The 21,690-nt window shown below is 38.6% G+C and overlaps 1 protein-coding gene across 6 annotated transcripts in view; it reads left to right on the top strand.

The window, feature by feature from the left end:
- Positions 1-21,690, top strand: part of Pdlim5 (PDZ and LIM domain 5) — a 159,479-nt gene that overhangs the window by 101,808 nt on the left and 35,981 nt on the right. For 2 of the 6 annotated variants that reach the window (XM_029475107.1, XM_029475105.1), the window contains 4 exons: positions 12,177-12,296; positions 14,007-14,150; positions 15,138-15,269; positions 19,083-19,267. In XM_029475107.1, the coding sequence (XP_029330967.1) occupies positions 12,177-12,296; positions 14,007-14,150; positions 15,138-15,269; positions 19,083-19,267 (581 nt within the window). The remainder of the gene's footprint in view (positions 1-12,176; positions 12,297-14,006; positions 14,151-15,137; positions 15,270-19,082; positions 19,268-21,690) is intronic. The other 4 variants (XM_029475109.1, XM_021157645.2, XM_029475106.1 and 1 more) reach the window with 3 other exon arrangements.

Below are 21,690 nucleotides of genomic sequence, written 5' to 3'. Positions count from 1 at the left end.
TGTGTAAATGAACTACATTTTCTGTATCCATTCTTCTGTTGTGGGACATCTGGGTTGTTTCAGCTTCTGGCTATCACAAATAAGGCCACTATGAACATAGTCAAACATGAGCCCCTGTGGCGTGGTGGGGCATCTTTTGGGTATATTCCCAAGAGTAATATTGCTGGGTCTTCAGGTAAATCTATTTCCAGTTTTTGAAAGGAAAATTGCAGTACTTTCGACCACACATTTGTCTGTAGTTGATACTTTTCTACTAAATTTATCTGTTCACTAAACAGGTATGAAAGTGTTCTGTTTGTTTGTGTCATTAAAGCAGCCTTTGCTTTTTAGTGTGTGTGTGTATGTGTGTGTGTGTGTGTGTGTGTGTGTGTGTGTGTGTGTGTGTGTATGTGAGATGCTTCTATAGGCATCCTGGTGTCTCATGGGTCGAGAAAACAACTAAGCTTTGAAACAAATACATGAGACACTTAGAGCTCTGATTGGGAAAAAAACAAATCATTTGCCATTCATGTTAGAGAATCTACTTTATATCATGGACTTAAAAAGGCAACAGCAGGGCCAAGATGTACTTAGAGTCCTTGTTTTGTATGTGTTAAGTCCTGGGTTTGGTCTCTAGAACTACAAATACAAAAATAAACTAAGAACCATCATGTTAGTAACACAGTATAAACAGAAAGGATGGTGATGATGGTGATGGTGATGATCATGGTGGTGAATGAGTATGTACCAGGATAGAAAATTATGACAAGCCATTGAAACATTTTAAAAATTACTTCCTTAAAACATTTATATGTAAAATATATAATTTTGGCAAACATGATACCACTTATTTAAAATTAAGGGGTGCTCTTCATGATATCATTTTTTTCTACTAAAAGGAGTATTAATAGTATGCAGTTTATATGTAAATAAATATAATCTAGCATTTTACTTGAGCAAGAGAAATTGCTTAAACTTGTTAGGATCAAGCATAGTCCATCAGTCTTTTATCCTTTGTCCACAGCAGAGGATGGAGTTTTAGTATTTTGTGATGAGAAGAATTATAACATGGTGCTGAGAAGGTGGCTCAGCAGGTGAGACCACTTGCTCTGTAAGTGTGAGGACCTGAGCTTGGTCTCCAGCACTCAAAGTAAAGAGAAATTCAGGCATGGTTGTCCATGCCTGTAACTCCAGCACTGGGGCAAGGAAAGATGGATTCTGGGAGCTCCGTGGACAGCTGGGCTAACAAAATGGTGAACTTCTAATTCAGTGAGAGATGCTTCTCATGGCAGTGAGGAGAGTGGTATGTGGAAGACAGTCTGCATCCTCCTCGGGCCTTCACATGATGTGCATAGGTGCACATACCCATACATTTACATGATGCAATCAATGCACAGAAATCATACACACACATGTACATATCACACGTAAAAACACAGAGAATTATAACACAAGATGTGGTTTTCTAGTTTTCAAAGAATTAAAATGGTTAGCAGATGAAAATGTTTGTGAAGTTTCAAACTGGAATCTCCAGTTATACCTCATGAAGGTAAAATACTCATGGAGTGAAGAATCTCTTCAGGGCTGCCAGTGGCACCAAGTGATGCCAATATGATTCCTGCCTTATAAGAGTGGGATTTTCCACTGGAAGAATGCATCTAAGTTACTTCTGAATAGAGACCTGTCATATTTACATATTCATCAACAATTTAGAGACAAACTGCAGGAGATTTCCCTAATATATTCTTTTGCATGTTATTTTTTTAAATTTTTCATAGGCGAATAAATATGAGCCCATAAAAGTTAGAAAAAAACTTTCTGGCCGATTTCATGTCTTTTTTATTGTTCTACTTCAGAAACATATTTATCAAGACACACACAGGACCTGGGGAGATGGTTCTATCAATAAAGTCCTTGCCCTTGCAAGCATGAGGACCTGAGTTTAACTCCAAATACATGTAACAAGCCCGTCCAGTGTGCTAGTGAGGTGGAGACAAGAGTCCCAGTTGCTTGCTGGTCTGCTAGGCTTGCCCAGTGGGTGAGCTGTGGGCTCAGGGAGAGCTCATCCTAAGATTAAAGTGGAAGGTGATAGAACAAGACACCATTGCTGACTTTTGGACTCCACATGCTCATGCATGTACGCATATGTGCACATCCTACACATACACAAGGGTGCATGCTAGTTAAGCATGTTTGTTACCCTGAACTGCTATTTCATAAGCTCTGCAGAGGAAGTGAGGATTGTTCCCCATCCGATATTTGTTATGAGATCAGTTGACACTCACACTTAAATCTAAAGGATAGAATACCAGAACCCCCAACATCAGTCTAAATTTATAAAATAGTTCTGAAAATAGCTAGAATCCCCTAGTTACTACTGCCTCAAGCATTCCTATGTAGTACGTATGACAATCTGGAAAAGAGTCACAGGTCAAATACGAGTACATGAGCAAGTCATTTGTGTCTAATGCATACAGAGTATTTGTACGTGACCTCCCTTAAAGTTCTGTTGGTACATTATTCTATGGTTTATCAACAGTGTGTTTGTGACTAATGCAGCTGTCGCCATCTACTGAACATAAGTAATTATTACACTTGAGTCGTTCTGGCAGTTCATAGTTACTCTGTATTTTTATGTATATGTACGTTGTTCTCTGTATACTTTAAAAACTGCTTTATGACTTTGTCGAATTATTTGTGGCTTATTACATTTTATAAAGTTCTTTATTAGAAGAATCAGCATTTTAATATGTAGACTCGATTTATTTATAGAGTCCACACATAATATATGCCAAGTGCCCTAGAACTTGGGCACACTTGTCAGATTGGTAAATGTTATGATGCTGCTCGAGTTAACTTCTTCCACACCTCCCTTCACAGAATAAACACAATGTTGTTATTGTCTGTTCAAAAATGCAGTATCAAACAAGACTCCTGCAGGCTAATTTTTTCTACCATAAAACAAATGACAACTTGTAATACTTAGCATTGATAATAGGCAGTTTCACCATGATGAAGGTTTTGTTTGACCTCTTTTTAGTCTAGTTAATTTCATATATTTCAACTACATTGATATTTTAGAAAACTGTTATTCTGCTTTTATGTTTATATAAAGATGTTTTTCTTATTTAATCTTATCAAAGAAATAAAGTTTATACATTGCATGATTAAAAGTAAAGGATGGGAAGGATATTATAACAACTTAATTTCTATTTTCTTAAAGAACTTGATAAATTACAAGTATCTCAAAGCCTGTCTCACCTTGTCCCAGCATTCTCTTCCGTACCTCCATTTCGGTATCTATTGGAAGGTGTTTGTTGAGCTCCCCCGTGTCTGCCTTAGTGCTGGGCGCTCATCTCACTGGTCCCATGTGTGTAATTAATTGTTCTGTTGGTGGCTGACCTTACTGCTTTGGACAGAACACACTAAATAAAGGTGGATAATCCTGGGGAAAATTTGAGGTAACTTTGTTTTTTCATGTACTTGATTTTTTATCCCGGTAGTGTCTAGCAATTCATAAGAAGGAAACTGAGAGTGAACTTTTGGAAGATTTTACAACTTCAGATCCTTGTATGCATTGGTTAGACAGTAGGCAATTTGAAATTTTATTATGGAAAAGGAACATGTTAGACAGAGTAAAAATCAGGGTATCAAGCCGCATGAAAGGAGGCAAATGTTAGTAGCTCTTAACTATAAAGGAAATTGTAAGCATATCACATGATGTTAAGAAAATGAACCTTGATCTAGATTGCTTTCTGTTGCTGTGGTAAACACCCTGACCAAGGGCAACTTGGGGAGGAAAGGGTTGATTTGGCTTATGCTTTCCAGGGCTCAGTGCATCTCTGAGGGAATTCTAGGCAGGAAGTCAAGGAAGAAGTTGAAGCAGAAAACAAAGAGGAACTCTGCACAGATGCACCTGCCCGGGGCTGATACAGCCTACAGTTGACTGGGCTGTCCTCCACGAATCTCAGTAAAGATAGTGCATCATAGGCATTGCCACAGGCCGCTTCTTTAATTGAGGCTCTGTCTTCCCAGGTTACACGTGGCTGTGTCAAGTTTCTGATACAGACTAACAAGAACACACGTCTATCTAAATAAATAAAACTACCAAGCAGCATTAATTTGGGGCGTTAAAAAGGCGGAAGAAAGAAGCAGTGTTTTCAGTGGTTATTGTGAGATTTTTTTTTTGTTATTGTTGAAAGATATAATGAAGCAAAAATAACTGGACTTCAGAAGCACACACTGAAAGGGTTTTGATTTACTTGCCTCTGGAAGGAACTGGTGCTCACATATAAACCGATTCTAAACTCTTTGAATCAGTTTCATTTTTGTCTCCACTCATATTTTTCTCAGTGATTGCTAAGAAGCATTGTCTACATTTTTTTTAGCTGAAGAATGGGAAAGAAACGAATAAGAAGAGGAAAATATTCTTTTTCCCTTTTTTTTTTAAAGGAAAGGTTTACTTTTAAATAAACTAGTTTAAATTTGAGCGCACTTGGCATGAAAATCTAGATGACATTCTGATAGTGGGAGGTGGGGGAGGAAAGAGCACGTGGTGTGTATAGGTATACGTTCACATATGTGTGTGAATTTGGTGACTTTCGTGCCATGGTGTACGTGCATAGATCAGGTGACAACCTTTGGTACTGCTCTTTTCTTTACATCTTGTTTGAGACAATTTCTTTTGCTTATTTTTTTACTACAAATGGTCTTGTGGGTTTCTAGGAGTTCCCCTGTCTTTGTCTCCCATCTCCCTAAAGAGAGCAGAGACTATGACTCTTGGCATGTTAGCTTTTGCAGTCTTGGGATTCTAATAGTTACTCAAACTTCTGTGGCGAGCACTTTTACCCTTTAAGCCATTTATTTAGCCTGTAGCTGGTATTCCTAAGCACATGGCTAATGAGAGATAAGACAAGTGAGCAGAATTGAAAAGACCCAGGATGAGTTCTCAAGAGTTAGATCACATTTAACCATAGCATGGATTTCAAATGGTTGATGGGAATAGTAATTTCAACAAATCATCAAAGAAAAGGTCTTAAGACCTCTGTACAGTAATAACGATTGACCTGTATTTATTGTAATTTAAGCAAATCATACTGCTTAAAGGATCAACCATTGACCTGGGTGGAGAGCTCCACAACCTTGCCCCCTAATTTAGCATGTATTGTGAAGATATGCATCTATTGCCAGTCCATCCTTCAAACATATATTGGGAATCTATGAAATTGGACCAATTCTAGAGAATAAGAAATACGAAGTTTAATGTATCTATGTGCAGCTGAAACCAACATATTTGACTCTTCTGTAATACCTGATCCAGAGGAAGATTCTTCCTTTGTGTTTTAAGAGCAAGATGTTTGGAAGTAAACCTTATGAAATACAGTCATACCCAAAAGACAGTGTTTCATAGAACTTCTCATCCATCACCTCCCCCTGCCCCCACTGGGATTTCTTGTAGCTCCTAAATCTGATGGCACACAAGTGCAGTACTAGTAAATATCACCGGATATATTACCTTTTAGTTCTTGACATTGGTTTCTAAGAGCTTCATAAATAACAATCCTGAAAAACAAACAAACAAGCAGCCAAGAAGTTACTGTGCATTGATATACTTTTGGATGGGAGATTGTTAAATTATGCATTGAACATTTTGTTTTTCTTGCAGACCTCATAGATTAGCAATGGCCCCAGCCCACGCTTAGTTTATTTGACCCTCCATATCTGTGGGTCCTCATCCATAAATCCACCCAACTATGGATCTAAACTTTTTTCCATCTAGATTCTATAGACTTTTATTCCTAGCCATTCTCTACACAATATCACACCTATTTCTATAGCATTTACATTGTGTTGGGCTTTATAAGTAGTAATCTAGAACAAATACCAATGCTGTGCACCTGTAGTTGTAGTTACATAAGGTGGTGAGAGAGGAGAATGGATAGTTCAGGGTGAGCTTGGATGGCAGAAGAAGACCTTGGCATGGAATAGAAAAAGTCCAGCAAAAGCTCTATGAAGTCCTTACTTTGTGCCACTCACTTTCCAGCGGCTAGATCATAGGAGAACGAGAATGCTGGGGAAGCATAGAAGAACATACAGTGTGACAAAAAATGCAAAGGGGGTTTTACTTTACTGATGTGCCATATGAAAGAGAAGGCTGAGGTCAGTAGACACTAGTTAGGGATTCCCATTTATTTAAATTCCTGAGCATAAACCACTTAAGGCAATTCATCGATCTCTTTCCTCACTAAGGTTCATGGTTAACAGTCTTCTGACTGTCTCAGAGTCTCATCTCTGGGTCACCTGTCTCAGTGCCTCCTCTTTGCTTCATTCTACAGTTGTTATCAGTTACCTCACTGACAGTATTTCAAATCACCAAATACCTGAATGTATTGTCACAAAGTGTACACCAGTCTTATATAATACAGAAAGCAAAGGGGTAGGATGTCAAGGCAGGCAAAGTACATTGAAGTTACCTGACACAAAACAACTTACAGGAACCAGGTAATATTTATAGTAAAGATAAAACAGCTCTGCTTAAGGTCAGCTAGTGACAGGTAAGGATTTCACACATATAGTCACAATTTGTGCTACTCCTTTGAGCTTTGTGAAAGCTAACACCAGGGGGTTCTGCTCTAGCATACCTTCTCATGAAAATTGCAATACCTCAAACCTCCTATTTCCTAGGCCTTGATAAATTCTTGTATGAGTGTAACTTGGCTGTTCTTTTAAGTATCTATGGAGAATCTCCATTTGTCAGAAGAATTCACCAACTTCTAATATACAATGTAGCCTGCTATGCCTGGCTGTAGTGAAGATTCCTGTCTCAGTGGGATTCCCTAACTCTTACATGGTAAACCCACCTATTAGCTAGGCCATTGTGTATTCCCTTGTTTGGGTGAGACTGCCTACTGTCCTAAATAACCACTGCAGACTAGGCCGGAGCTAGAATAGCTCCGTTCTTTGTAATCCCTAATTAGTTTCACATCTCTACTAGAAGTAAATTTGAATGTTACTGAATAGATATCATTCTTGCTGAATTTTCTAGGACATTGCAACACTGGTGAAAGCTTAGCTATTTCAGAATTCAATCTTTAAAGGCACTTAAAATAAAATAATACTAAAAGAGAGCACGTGGATCCATACACCAGACGAACGTGGGGATAGGGTATGAGTATACGGGTTATGAGAATGCCAAGGTTCCAGGAGGTTGAGTTTCCTTGAAACTCTTTGCCTCATGAGTACTTCCAGGCCTCTTGGCCTGCCAAGCAGACTTCACTAGAGTGTGCGTAGCACTGGGTGATTAAATTCTTTGACTCATATCACTTCTGGGATATGCTTTTCCAAAACTAAGCTTAAGTCTTGGAATTTGACAGCCATGCAATCCAAATTTCCATGTAATGTGCACAAAATCTAGATTTTTTTTTAAACACTCTTACTCACTCTTACCTCCTGATTTCTATCAGCTTTTTCACAGAACGAACTTGGATTCTTCCTAGATATAATATCATTTCCAATCTCTCTCTCATCCTCCAGTATTTCTACAGTCCAACTCCTTCTCTAAAGCACAACACTAGCTCCACAACAAAAAGGCATGGGGGTTAGAGCAGAAGGAATAGCATTTGTGAGTGCTGCCAGTGAGGGGGGTTAGCTGGATTAGGAAAGACAGAAAAGGGTGAGTATGAGCCTAGGAAATGATGGATGGGCAAGAAGAGAAGCACAAGGGAGTTTTTCATTTAGGCTTCTTGAAGAAAAAAGGCTCTAGCAGGTGACCCTTTGAGGAGAGCTTTCACAGAGAAAAGTGGTTTGCAGAGATAACTTGAGAGGTTTCATAGTTCACTTGGTGAATTGTAAAGCCTGCTAAGGACTTTAGATGTTCTAAGTGCAGCAAATACCCACTGAAGTTTTTAATACAAAGGATGATATGGAAAAAATATTCTAAGGCACTTTGATTAAAAGAAGACAGGACTAGACTAGACAAAATTTGGTAATAGTGAAGTAAGAAAGAAAATAGATACTTATCACACTACTGGTAAAAGTACTTAGTCTAGGTGGACAAAGGATGGTGACTGTGTTATGGAGCAAAAATGATGGGTTCAAGGTGGACTCAGGGGCATGGTGATAGAATCGGAGATTCATGGTAGAGGTAATGTAGGTAAAGGGTTTCTTCTAGTTCCTGTTAATAGTATGGTCATCAAATAGAATAACATACTTTGGGGAAAATATTAAGAGATCATTTTAAAATAAAGTTAATTTTGATATGAGACACACAGAAAAAAATAATCTAAAAGTATATTCCCAGCATAGGCCGTTGTTGACAGATCACTGAGAGAGAGACAGTGAGACATTTTTCCTTAAAGATACAAAAGAGAATAATGTCCTTCTACAAATTATATTGCTCTGGCAGTGACCTGAAAGAAGGGATAGCAGTGAAATACTGATCTGACAAGTAGTGGGGTTGTGGTATTGAAAACAAGAGATGGTCAGTTAAATCAGATACTGAGACCAGGGAATAGATGGTTCCCCGTGTAAGCTATCAACAGTGCCAAACTCACGTAAACAGAGTAGAATTGTAGAGTGGGTGAGTATTGTGGACTTGCAAAATGAAAACACTTAAAGTTGGTTCATAATGTTATTTAACTATACATTAAAATATCGATAGCACATTTTGTGTTTTGTAGTTTTTAACCACAGTGAAAACATGATAGATGCAAATTGTCAATCCAATTTAATCATAAGAAGTCATGAGTGACCTTGACAAAAATATGAGTATATTGTGACTGAAGTGTGACAGGTGGTGAGTACACTGTTATTCAGTTTGGCTGAAAGAGGCATAGGAAATAGAAGTGGAAAGTATTTTGTTGTTATTGATGATGTTTTCAAAAGAACTCCTGCATTTTGAAGGGCACATATCTGTAATGCCTGGTGCAGGAGAGCTCTGAGGTGCTTGAGGAAGGAGCTGGAGAGACAGCTTAAGGATACCCGACAGCTGTGCAGGCTGGAGGCCAGAAAGCATTCTTCTCATTTGCTCCTGCAGAATGGTGAAGAGGATAGTGACTGAGTTGCCTAGATAGATAATTAATATGGGTGCAAAAAACACTTAGGCATAGTTGCAGAGAAACACACAGTTCACAAATTGCTCTTTCTTCATCTTTCCTGAGAAAAGCAGCCAAAGGCTGAAAGCCCGGTTCTGCAGATATATCTGACAAGCAAAGACTTCCGACCTTTCTTGTGGAAATGGAAGGCACAGTTAAGCAGCAGTCAAGGCAGAGAGTTTGACTGCTCTGGATGTGCTGTTAATCAGAACTCTCAGCGCTAAGAGGATTGAATCAGGGACTGCCAGGATGAGAATACATGTTGATGTCTCCACCATATTAGAAGTCTAAAGTCTGTCATAAACCTTCTGTCTTTACAAACTGGCTAAATAACAAATAGGTAATCATGTATGACATGTGGAAAACTTCTCAAGTGCATTGTTCAAAACTTGAGGAATCTAGCTTTTAAAAGTATTATATGTTATTTAAATTTTAATCCTCAAGTATTTCCAGTCAGCATAGCTTCTAGGCACATCAGAAGACTTCTTTAACCCAGTCGTTTACAAATAAACTCTGATTACTAGTTAGCATGTAAATAATTAAGATGCTCTATAGTTCTCTTAAAATACAAAGGCTTGTTAAATACAAAACACATTCTATGCATGTGTTTTTAAACGCTAGTAATTTCTTTGATCATGTGTCCTTTCCTAGATAATAACGTTTGCTTAGCTACAAATGCTCTAAGACAGACGTATACACATTATCATGAGCTCTGTATTTGAAAACAGGAAGTTCCACTAATTCAGTCAGTAAATGTTTAACTTACGATAAGTATTATATTTAATTTTGTATCCATCTATATCATGGTTTCTGATTTCAGGAAATTTTTTGTTTAGTGAAAGTCTTGACTTTAAACAAATTAATCACAAATAGTACACTATAATAATAACACATTGCATGCGAGAAGACACAAGTGTTATGAACACATGTAGCAGTGACAATATCACAGAGGAGGTTCCTTTAAACTGAGGTGAGAGGAATGCTTAGAAATCAATCAAGTGAGGTATGATACAGAGATGTAATGAAACACAGAAGTAGCAGAGTTTGATCTGTTTCAAGAAGCTAGAGAGAGGAAGCACTCAGTGAGAATGCTGGGGAACAGCTAGAAGAGTCAGCTATCCATACATTGGTGCTGGAAGGACTAAGCAACACATGTCTCAAGGCTTGTACTTTAAAGAGCAGTATGATAGCTGTCTTAGGCAGGGGTTCTATTCCTGCACAAACATCATGACCAAGAAGCAAGTTGGGGAGGAAACTTCCACATTTCTGTTCATCACCAAAAGAAGTCAGGACTGGAACTCAAGCAGGTCAGGAAGCAGGAGCTGATGCAGAGGCCATGGAGGGATGTTACTTACTGGCTTGCTTCCCCTGGCTTGCTCAGCCTGCTTCTTATAGAACCCAAGACTTCCAGCCCAGAGATGGCACTGCCCACAATGGGCCCTCTCACCCTTGATCACTGAGAAAATGCCTTACAGTTGGATCTCATGGAGGCATTTCCTCAAAGGAGGCTCCTTTCTTTCTGATAACTCCAGCTGTGTCTAGATGACACACAAAACCAAACAGTACAAAAGGTATGCACTATTCTCTTTCTTTGGGACAAAGCTCACCAACTCAACACCTTTACACCCCTTTTCTTTCTTTTTTTCTTTTTTCTTTTTCTTTTTCTTTTATTCCTTTCTGGCTTACTAAATGTCTAGATCACAAACACATTGAATTTTGTGGGTAATTTAGTGTGCCATAATTACTCAACTCTCCACATACTATTAATAGACATACATACATAAATGAATGAGCTTAATAGTGTCCCAATAAAACTTTATGCATATGTACCGAAATATGCTATGTACTTTGCATGAGGGAAATCATGGGAAATATTCTTAGTTTTGTAAAAATATGGAAAGTATTTTTAGTTTGTAATCTTTGTAAAATAAGTTGGTGGCTGGTCATGGTCGTTGGGCTCTAGTTAACTAACTTGTGCTGTATAATTTTGTTTAGCTTTGTCTGTACCTCTCATGGTACTTTATATGGCAGTTTCTCAAGTTGTTGCAATTTTTACTGAGATGATCAATTTTTAATAAGGAGCAATACAAGTGCCCCTCTTCTGTTTATTTACCTTACATTTACATTTTCCATATAAGAATCAGTGAAATATGGCTGACCAATTCTATTTTTCCATATACGGGCTTTTTAAGAAAATGGGCAATTTTGTATTTTTCTTGTAAATCTTCCCAATGTTATATTTGGTGCTTGCTTGCTTTGAAACCAACATTTTGTGTTTTCATCTTTTCTTTACCTGCTAATATTTCTTCTGAATTTAATGTTGCAGGCTAAGGAAAAATTGGCATAGATATATTTTAAAAAGAATGAAAAGTCAATGACAACAGAACATGGAAACAGGAGAGAGATTTGGGAAAGAGGAGTACAGGAGATACTTGGGGGACTTCGATCAAAGAACATCTTTATAACAAGTATTATATAAATTGTAGAGTGTTAAAAGGGGATGTGTAGCAATTGAGAATATCAATACAATACATTGTATGCAAGTGTTATTATAAAAAATTTAATTACATAAAAAAATTCCCCACAGCTGCTTGCAACTGTTGGCTGTATGACTAGACATACTACTTCCTTTATATACATCACAATGTATACCATCCCTATGCTTTCAGATCTACAACAATGTAGTACCTACCCAAACCAGTGCACACAGTAAGAGGAGACAGAGGTGGTCCAAATCCCATGTATTGTATTCCATGTATTCCTTGTATCATATGCGAAATGTTGACACCTTATTACGTTCTTGGAGTTTACATTTTTTTCAAAAGTTATTCAAAGCCATGTAATCAGTGAATGGGACTTCCCAGCCACCTTTCCCTTTAAGCATCATCTGTTATCACATGGGTTTAGCCATGTTGAGTGATTTGGGAGAATAGCCTATATTTGGTGCTGAGGGTTAAGTTTGTAGCTACCAATTAGAAATAAGAACCAATTAGAGTATTCCTAGATGTGAATTACTGACACTTAAATGACAGTATGCATGGTGAACATAGTCTCAACTTTACATTAATCTTACCTTTGCCTTGTTTTTTACTTCTGAAAACTTAGGTTTTACAGTTCTCTGGAAGACCTCCTTAAGAATGGACCACACCCACCTGCAGCTTCCCAGCTGTTAACAGTTCATAGTCAAGTAGCCATAGTTTCTAAGGAAGCAGCCACTTGCTCTAGGTAGAGTTCTCTTTCCATTTCAATGCGGTGATGAATCTAACTACTAAACTCACTGAAAATGGGAGCACAGTTGTGGATTGAGGAGCTAATGTCATTAACAAACATGCTTAGCCTCAGAACACTGCTTTAGTCTGCTTTTATATTCTATGTATGCTTTGGTTTACTTTTTAACTTCTTATACAGAATGAAGAAGCCTGTGTCTTTTGTTTATTCACTTTGAGATGTTAAATTAACTTCCCGAGTTTGCCTTAAGTCTCTTCAGTTCAGTCATTCACCTCTGAAAGAAGAGAAGCAGAGAGCAAGCTCATGCTGCAGACAGACATGCTCTTAGATGGTAGAGAAGGACCTGCACGGCATTGATAGTTCTTTCATATTTATTATTAGTTTTTTAACCATTGGAGGGAAGAACTTTATTAATTTCCTCTTTTCCTGGACTACAGAATGGCTTACTGTTACATTTTTAGCTGATTATTTTAAACCTTGTTTCTATTTCTTATTCACTTTCCCTCAATAGTAACCGTTGACTCAAAGACAGGAGAGACTGAGAGACCCACACATTGACTCTCTTGGTACCTGCTCTTCACCCTAGCGCTCACTCACATGTCCTCACTGCACTGAAAGCGGCATACATAGCCATACCGTTCCGATTACAGATATGCAGATCACCTTTGTTTCTAGATATGTTAAAAGTGACTTCCTGTAGTTTCTTCAGTTTTCTTTCCTGTGATTCATGTAATCACATCAGTGGAGTCAAGTTCTTAACCTTTGTGGACTTGGCCTCATCACGGGTTGGAGGTGGCCATTGTCACAACTTTTTAAACCAAAAAGTAGTTACAGTGCTATAGCCATGTTATTATTAGTAACTTAAACCCATAGAGGAAGATAAGAAGAAAATCCCACACCATGTTTTTTAGACTATCCTATTTAATTAGAAAAAAAATTCAATAAATCTTGACCACCAGTTTTGAGAGTCTTGCATTCATAATGATGGACTGTAAATTATTTCCCAGATAGTTTACTATTTGTAAAGAAAGAAAAAAATAATTATTTTTAAGTCATAAGGACACTTCTGAATATGAAATTTTATCTCATTTAAAAACCTTACACAGCTAAGTCAAAATAGAACTGTGGGATTTTGCCGAGAAGATGATTTGATTATTTATATTCTTGAATGCTGTTTAACTTTTCCATAGATTCTTACCATCCAGAATAGCTCAACCCTATATTATCTTAAAGTTATTTCCTGTTCATGTTAATAAACGCTGTTGCTTCTAAACATGTAGGCAGTTCTGCTTCTAAAACATCTCATGAAAATGCCATGAACTAGGTATATGTCTACTCCCAGACAGCACGTCTTATGTAAAAACAAACTTTTTAAGGAAAATTCCCTTATCCCTGCTTACAGAAACGCAGCTTTTATTTTCAGATTCATTTTCTTCTTGGTTGTCTATGTATATATATGATATGGGATATATGATTTGGTTGACATTACATTGTGCTTGATGAAAAACAGTCATAGGCTTACGCATTAAATTTAAATGTCTGAAATTTCGGATATAATTAGTAAGTGACGTAAATAACTGTCATCACTTTACGTGGCTCACCGTCATGTCTAAATACTGATCTAGAATAGGTGCCGACTTGTGTTTATTCTGCTGTCTTTTCTTACTTTCATTTTTTTCTTCCCCCTGTCTTTTTTTCCCTATCAAGTGTAAGCAGCTCTATAAGAACTGTAGAAGGTGCTTTGGAAGGTTTTGGAAACTTTCCTGCCTTCTCCCCTCCTACTAGATACAGTGCTGTAGTTCTCAGTGATGCGGCTGCCACTGTGTCTGCTGCTCTTGCTGCGAAAACCAGGTAGAATTATGTGTGCAGTATATGTCTGTGGTCCCAGTGTCTTCCAGTGTTCAGAGGCTGGGTTCTTTAGTGAGCTCCCCCTTGTGTTGTATGTGTGTCACACAGGCTGTGAGTAAGTCCACAGGATTGGAAAATGTTCTTGAAAAGCAGCCATGGCTCCATTTTCACAGCTCCCACTATTCGTATCTCTCAGTTGTGCTCACTATCATGTATTACGTTCCTACAGACTTTAGAGTTTATAGCTTTCAGTTGTCGCTGAGGCTGAGTCAGGTAGAAATTAAATTTCTGATGATGCTATCGTATTCCACAACATTGGTGAATTAAAGCCTAGTTATTCCCTGAAACAGTCCTTCTATGTGCCTTGTTTCTATATTATTTCTATCACATTTATAGGTGTAAATGCTTGCTTTTTTTTTTTTTTTTTTTTTTTTTTTTTTTTTTTTTTGCTTTTTCGAGACAGGATTCCTCTGTATAGCCCTGGCTGTCCTGGAACTCACTTTGTAGACCAGACTGGCCTCGAACTCAGAAATCCACCTGCCTCTGCCTCCTGAGTGCTGGGATTAAAGGTGTGCACCACCATGCCTGGCTTAAATGCTTTTGAAAGCTAGCCTTGCATGACTGTAATAAAAATTTCCTTAGTTGTTTTTTTATTTGAGAAAAGGTCTCTCTGCATAGCCCTAGCTGTCCAAGGAACTCACTTTGTAGACCAGACTGTTTTAAATCAAACTCACAGAAAGAAAGATTGGCCTGACTCTGTCTCTCAAGTACTGGGGTTAAAGGTGTGTGCCATCCGGCCAAGCCAAATAATACAGTGAAACCTCTGTGCTTCTATTCACCCTCCCCACTGCTTTGCACTTGTCTTTGTCTTCCTCCTCCCTATCTCCTTCTCACTCCTAAAGGAAATGTCTCAGATCATAGACTGAAGACAGGCATTCTTTTGTGGACACTGCAAGTTTTCACTGACGCTCCTCTCTGAATGCTTGCCAGGCTCTTCAGCCCTGAAAACTCCCAGTCTCTTCTGGATGCACTCTGCATCAGCACTGTTCCCAAGCCTCTAGCTCTTTCCTGTCTTCAGTCCTCTGAGGAGTCAAGTGGCTCTGTCCATGTTAAGAAGAGCAGGTACTATGGGAGGGATCATGGCGTGTGGAAGTTTGTTTCCTCTAACAGCATACTATGATGTAACAGGCCAGATGAAAAGGTTGCAGAACTAAGCGGTGTTGAATTAGCTGCAGGTTCAATGCAGTGCCCAAGCCCATGTATGCTCTCTCATTTGCCTGTCCGCTCACCTTCTAATCCATTACGATGTCTTTAATAGCACTTTTGATGTTTGGTATGAAGTCATGAATAATTTTGCCAATATTTAAACTGTAGTGGAATCTGGGCTTTTATTACATGGCTACAGCTGCAGTAGCATAGTCAAATGATTAATAATCCATGCATTTTTAAAAGATGGAAAGCAGTATAGTTATTATGGCTGACTACTATCTTATGGTCCATATGCATGAGAATTTTACTTGAAAAGTTATTTAATTTTTACTGTATGTGCTAAATGCATGTGTTCAGCTTTATATTGCTGTGATAATATACATGGGATAAGCAGTTTGTGCAGAGGTAAGGATTATTGTGGCTTGTGGTTTGGGGTTTCGGTGTGTGCTTGCCTGGCTCCATTGCTTTTGTGCCTGTGATCAGGACCATGTGTTAGAGCTGAGCTGTTTAACCTCACAGTGGCAGGAAAGGAAGGAAAGGGGAGGGGCTGGGTCCCCATGCTATCTGTAAGGGCACACTGCTTATCACCTGACTGCCTCCCAATGGTGCTCACCTCCTCAAGGGTCACCTCCTCAAGGGTTCACCACTTCCCATAGTGCCATAGGCAACCACTTAAGCCTTTCCAGAGCCAAATTATAGAAAATCAGAAACAATTACAGAAAATTAATGGTTAACCCAGAAGTTACTAAGCATAATACAGAGATAAAAATAGCCCATGGTTGGCTAAATGTGTAATCTCAGTGAGTCAGCCAGAGAACATATGTTGTGTCAAGTGTAAAATCAGTAGTAAAGTAAATGTCTACCACTGTAGCTAGTGGTGGTCGGCTATAATGAGCTGTCAGTCTCTGGCTACCCAGCATTACAGAGCTTCTCATTATGCTACACTGCAGTTCTACAGTAGTTAGTAAAGTTGGCGTCAGGGAGAGCAGACCATTTCTAAGGGGAAACACTGAAGTTGTTTAAATTTTGGGTTCTTGAGTCTAGTTGGACCACACTTTAAGAACTGGATGGAATGTTATGTGAATCTACTCCTTCAGAGTTCCTTGGTCAGCATCACATAGGTAATACCTGCAGCTCCAGCCTGAAAGAAGCTCTCTGGGAGCCCTGTGAGAGGGAACATTAGTAGTCCGTGCTTTGCACATATTTTGATATTTGAGACAGGGTGTAGAGTTAGGAGTATGCCTCAGTGGAATGCTTGTCTAAGAGCTGAGGATCTGGGTTCTGTTTCTATCACTGGAAAAATAACCATAATGTACATAAGTACACATGACTTAGGTTTTTATAGCTTCTTTATTGTGTGCCTCAGATCCTTAATGTTTGAAAAGTAAGTTTAAAATTTAAGTATTATGTGTTAGTGGGGAGAGAATTTATATAAACCCTTGTATAAAAAAATACAACCTAAATTAAAACATGTTAGCTTGCAATAATCTTCATAGGACTTTTAACTTAATTGAAATAATTGTAATTTAAAATTGTACCTCAGATTAAAATCCAGGACTGAAACTATACTTATAAGTAAATTGTTATATGAAATTTTAATTTAGTAACCATATTCACTAATAATATCATTACCATTGAACTACACACTTAGAATATAGACACAATTATTAGTGCCATTTTCAACACTTAACTCAGTGTTGAGGATTGTATAAGTACTTTAGTTCATGCTTGTTATAACCCTGGGAGAAAGGCAATATATTTGTACTGTTTGAAGATAAAGAACTTTACTAAGGTTAAGTAATATACTCCTAGCATGGCAGAGTTCCCAACCTTAAGTAATCTTAATGTACTGAAGACAAGGTACAGCCATCACAAGTGAATGTACATTTATATGCCAGATATTAAATAAGTGATGATAAATAGATAAACTAATTACAAGTAATTAATTTGTAGCAGCTTGAGGAGTTAAATAGAACAGTGTGTGATAACTGCCTATCTGAGCACAGCACTAAGTGGGTACTTTCAGTTCTTCTGTTAAGCACAGGTAGAACTTGGATGCTTGCAAAAGGAAGGTGTTGAAGGGTACCTGTCATACAAAGTCTGCCTGGAAAGAACAGTAAAATGTAGCGCCGAGAATAAGGATGTCCAGAAGCCATAGTTTCTTTGACACAGCAGGAGAGCTGACTTAGCCCTATAGATTACAGGCTTTGGCCGACATGCTGGACTGTAACTCAGTTTTGCTCTCTCTCATTGGTCACTCCCATTTAGAGTTCCCCTCTTCTGCCTAAGTGCCTCTCAGTTGAGACAGGATTTTCAGAGGGTAGGGCACACGATTTTTCCTTTGAATGGTTTTCCGTATTGGGATTGCATTCTTTACTGAACCACATCCATCTTGCTGCAGATTGGGTTGATGAGTAGTACACAGCAGGTAACCATATAGAACCAGGCCATGTAGATGTGCAAGGCTGCCAAGGCCACCCAACGTTTTTCATACCTTGGTCATCTATTACTGCTCCTTCCAGCACCCAGATTCACTGGTCTTAGCACTGGATTCCTGTCATCCAGTTTACTGACTCATACATTTGGAAGATATCCTGGAAGTCAATTTTAATTCCTTCAGATGATTAAATGGCAATGATTTGGACTTTAGAGTTATGATTATGTAGCTCATTGTTTTGTGTAATATACATGAGTAATTTAATCTCAGAATAAGAAGTTCCTGTATATTGTGAGTTAAAACTAATTTATTTGTAATGGATAAATATGTTGAATATAGATATTTTATTATTTCAGTATGTTTACTAGCCTTTCATATGTTAAGCTCACATTCTATACCCTAAATAGACTAAGCATCTTATATTTAATTATTCTGCTTAAACTATGTGGAGTTTTTAATCATCAAAGTATTAATGACCTTATTTAAAGTTTAGATAATAGGCTCTAGAAGCAAAATAATTGCCTATTGGAATTGAGAAAAGATAATGGTAGTTGAATCTCTTTTTTCCTGGTGTTATGAAACCTAAAACACTGGACATTCTACAAGGCAGGAGATATTGTCTCTTTGTTACACTGTCTGGTATATGTGATGTCTAAATACTACAGAATGGGTGAGTGACTATACAGTGGAAAATGGTGACTGGCAAGGTGTCAGGAAAACAGTTTGTGATGTACTATAATATATAAAAAGAGCAACATTGATGCTATTTCATACAGGTTATTACGGATACTCCAGCAACTAATGTCCTTGATCTGATGATTCTTTTGAAATGTTAACTAGGGATAGAGAAGGAAAATTCAATTTGAGGATTGGTTACATAACATATTGTAGACTATTTGAAAATAACTTCCATCATACAGAAAAAAAAGTTAACTGCTTTTTCTTCTTAACAAAGGGAAGTCCTTCATGATTTCAGAATTATTTGTGTATTATTTGCCTGTAAGGAAGCAGACTTCCTTATAATTGTTATAATTATAATTGTTTTGCTGATTTCCTTCTTTGCACTTCTCTAACTCACCACCTCTCCTCTCCTCGCCAGTGTTCCACTTCCGACTTAATGTCACATGTGTTCTATTCTCCCAACCCACTTTCAGAGTTTTCTTTTTTAAAAAATAAAAGTCCACCGGTATCTTGTTTTCCTTAAAGCTTTAATGGGTTTGGAGAAGCCAGGCTCATGGCTGAACTAGATAGATCCCCCTCACCACAGCTGTTCCCTTCCTTCCTTACAGTAGCACCCAGGAGCCTTCTCAGCAATCGGTGTCATCTGGAGCTTCACCTCTGAGTGCGTCTGAGGGCCCAGAGAGCCCAGGTTCCAGCAGACCCGCGGTGGCTGGCCTCCGCTCCGCTGCTGCTTTCAAGCCTGTAGGATCCACCGGCGGCAAGTCACCTAGCTGGCAGCGTCCAAACCAAGCAGGTATTCCAAAGAAATCCCGCACTCTTGACTTTTCTAGAGCGAAAGTTTGAAATGTGTTCTAGCAGGTACAATAGTACTGTGCTAGTGAAAGCCATTCTCAACTATTTAAGATCTAGGAACAACTATACAGAATCTCAGCAGCTGCTTTGCTCTTCAGAATGTCTCAGCAGCATCCTCTGTGCCTCACGCGTGCCCTTTGCTTGTTCTGGAGACATATCAATCAAGAGGGGAAAGAGCACACAGTACTGGAAAGGAGGTATTTAAATACTGACACGTAACACTTCAGGCTCAGTGAAGAAAGCTGAATTCTCAGTCACCTCTCTAGATAAGACCTTCAGATACAAATATTCATCGCTCTGACCCTCCATCTTCTGATATATAAAAGTCAGGAATTCTAAACCATCTACTGTTTCTCCAACATAAGCAATGTCTATGGGTAAACGACAGAAATAGCTGTGCTAGGAGTAGGGAGGTAGCTTAGTTGGTCAATTCCTAACACATTAGCCAGAAGGTCTGAGTTCAGTCCCCAGAACTCATGTTAAAAAGCCTGCATAGCCGTCTGTACGTGCTTGTAATCCAAGCACAGGGAGACGGAAATAGGAGGATCCCTAGTGCTCCACAGCCTGCCAACCTGGCCTACTCAGCAAGTCCCAGGCCAGTGGGAGACCCTGGCTCATAGAACTACACAGATAGCACCTGGGAATCAACCACAAGGTTGGCCTTGGGCTTTCACAGAACATGTATACACACACACACACACACACACTACCTCTGTTAAAATGATGGGATTATACCTTGAGACTTTCCAACCCCAAGTTCAGCTTTTCCCTTCTCCTGGGTACTGTGTCATTAAGTTCCTTACAGTACCTAACCATTGATTATTTGCTATCTTGTCTGATGATCTCCAGTATCCTCAAGGCCTTTGAAATGCTTGCTGTGTCCTGGTAACATTTCAAATGCAGTGTGCCTGAAAATGTGATTTCCTACCCTGGGGTATATGCCCTCTGATCAGCAGCAGATTATGAACTTTAGACTAGACTCCTCATTCTCACAGTATCCAATACCAGCAGGCGCTCCGATACAGTATGTATCACGCCTCTTCTCTCCTTTGCACCATTGCTTTGGCTCAGGCCCTCATCAGTGTGTTGTTGCTTATTTTATGTCATAGTGATGTTTGTACATGCTGTTGATTCTGTGGAGAAGCTCCAAGAACAGTTGTCCCTCAGTATGCATGGAAGATTGACTCAGGCTCACTTGCAGAGGCACAAATCCCTTATTGAAAAGGACATAATATTTGTGTTCCCTGATGATTGAGAGATGTTGAATACCTTATTAGCCATTTGTATTTCTTCTCATGAAGAACCCTGATCAGTTCCATAGCACATTTGGGGGGTTAGGTCTTTTGTTTTCTTGATGTTCACTTTTTGAATTGTCTACTCTAGATATGAGTTCTCTTGTTAGATGCATCCTGGTAAAAGGTTTTGTTTTGTTTGTTTTTTAATTCTGTAGGGACCTCTTTTTTTGATCGACCATTTTCTTTATTGTGCAAACCCATTTTAAGTTCCTAGGGTCATGCTTGTCATTCGTTTGCCTTCTTTTCTAAATAGCCAGGATCCTATTCAGAAAGTCTTTACCTATGCCTGTCTTTAGTGTACTCCCTCCTTTTCCAGTTAACCAAGAGCAGTATCCACAGTTTCATGCACTAACGCTAGACTGGGCCCTTTACTATTCCATACTGGTTTTGAAAGAGGCTCAGGAAGCCCCACTGGGAAGCTGTTTAGCAGGCCACCAGGGATGGGCATACTATCTAAGGAAGTGGACCAAAATCCAGTGGCTAGTCCTCTATCCGTGCTTATGCAGCCAATTGTTAACACTCAGCGAGTCACCAAAGCATGTGCACATCCTCTGCTGACTTTAAACTGTCCAGAGGTTATCTACCTACTCAATATAATGTAAGGGATGTGGACATACTGCTATGCTGCATTGTTTAGGAGATATGATGTGAAATAGAAGTGTGTAGATGGTTAGTACTTCTTTTTCCCCTCAGATACTTTTTATCCAATATAGAAACTTCAGAATGGACGGCTGACTGTATCTGTGTTTTCAGGGAAAGAAGATCGGCCATTATATATAATATAGAGATCTTTACAAGAATTAGACTGCTAAATTATTTCTAAAAACAAAATGTTCAGACTAGCCTCTGACACTTGTTGGTCATTGCCATAGCACGACCTATTTCTTTGGGAGGAAAGTAGTGATCAAGCATAGCCGTATTGAGCTATTTCCATTCACTTCAAGCCCGTATATTGTGACAGGGACTCGCTGTAGTTATCTTGCATGTGTTTTTAGTACCAAAATAATTTTAAGAAAAAAAATGGCTTTGATGTCATTGGAATGTGACAGGACAGTGTCTTACAAGATAC

Source organism: Mus caroli, chromosome 3 (genome assembly GCF_900094665.2).
Source record: "Mus caroli chromosome 3, CAROLI_EIJ_v1.1, whole genome shotgun sequence".
Lineage (NCBI taxonomy): Eukaryota > Metazoa > Chordata > Mammalia > Rodentia > Muridae > Mus > Mus caroli.
The sequence above is the reverse complement of the archived record's forward strand: the minus strand, read 5'-3'. Positions and strand labels throughout refer to the sequence as shown.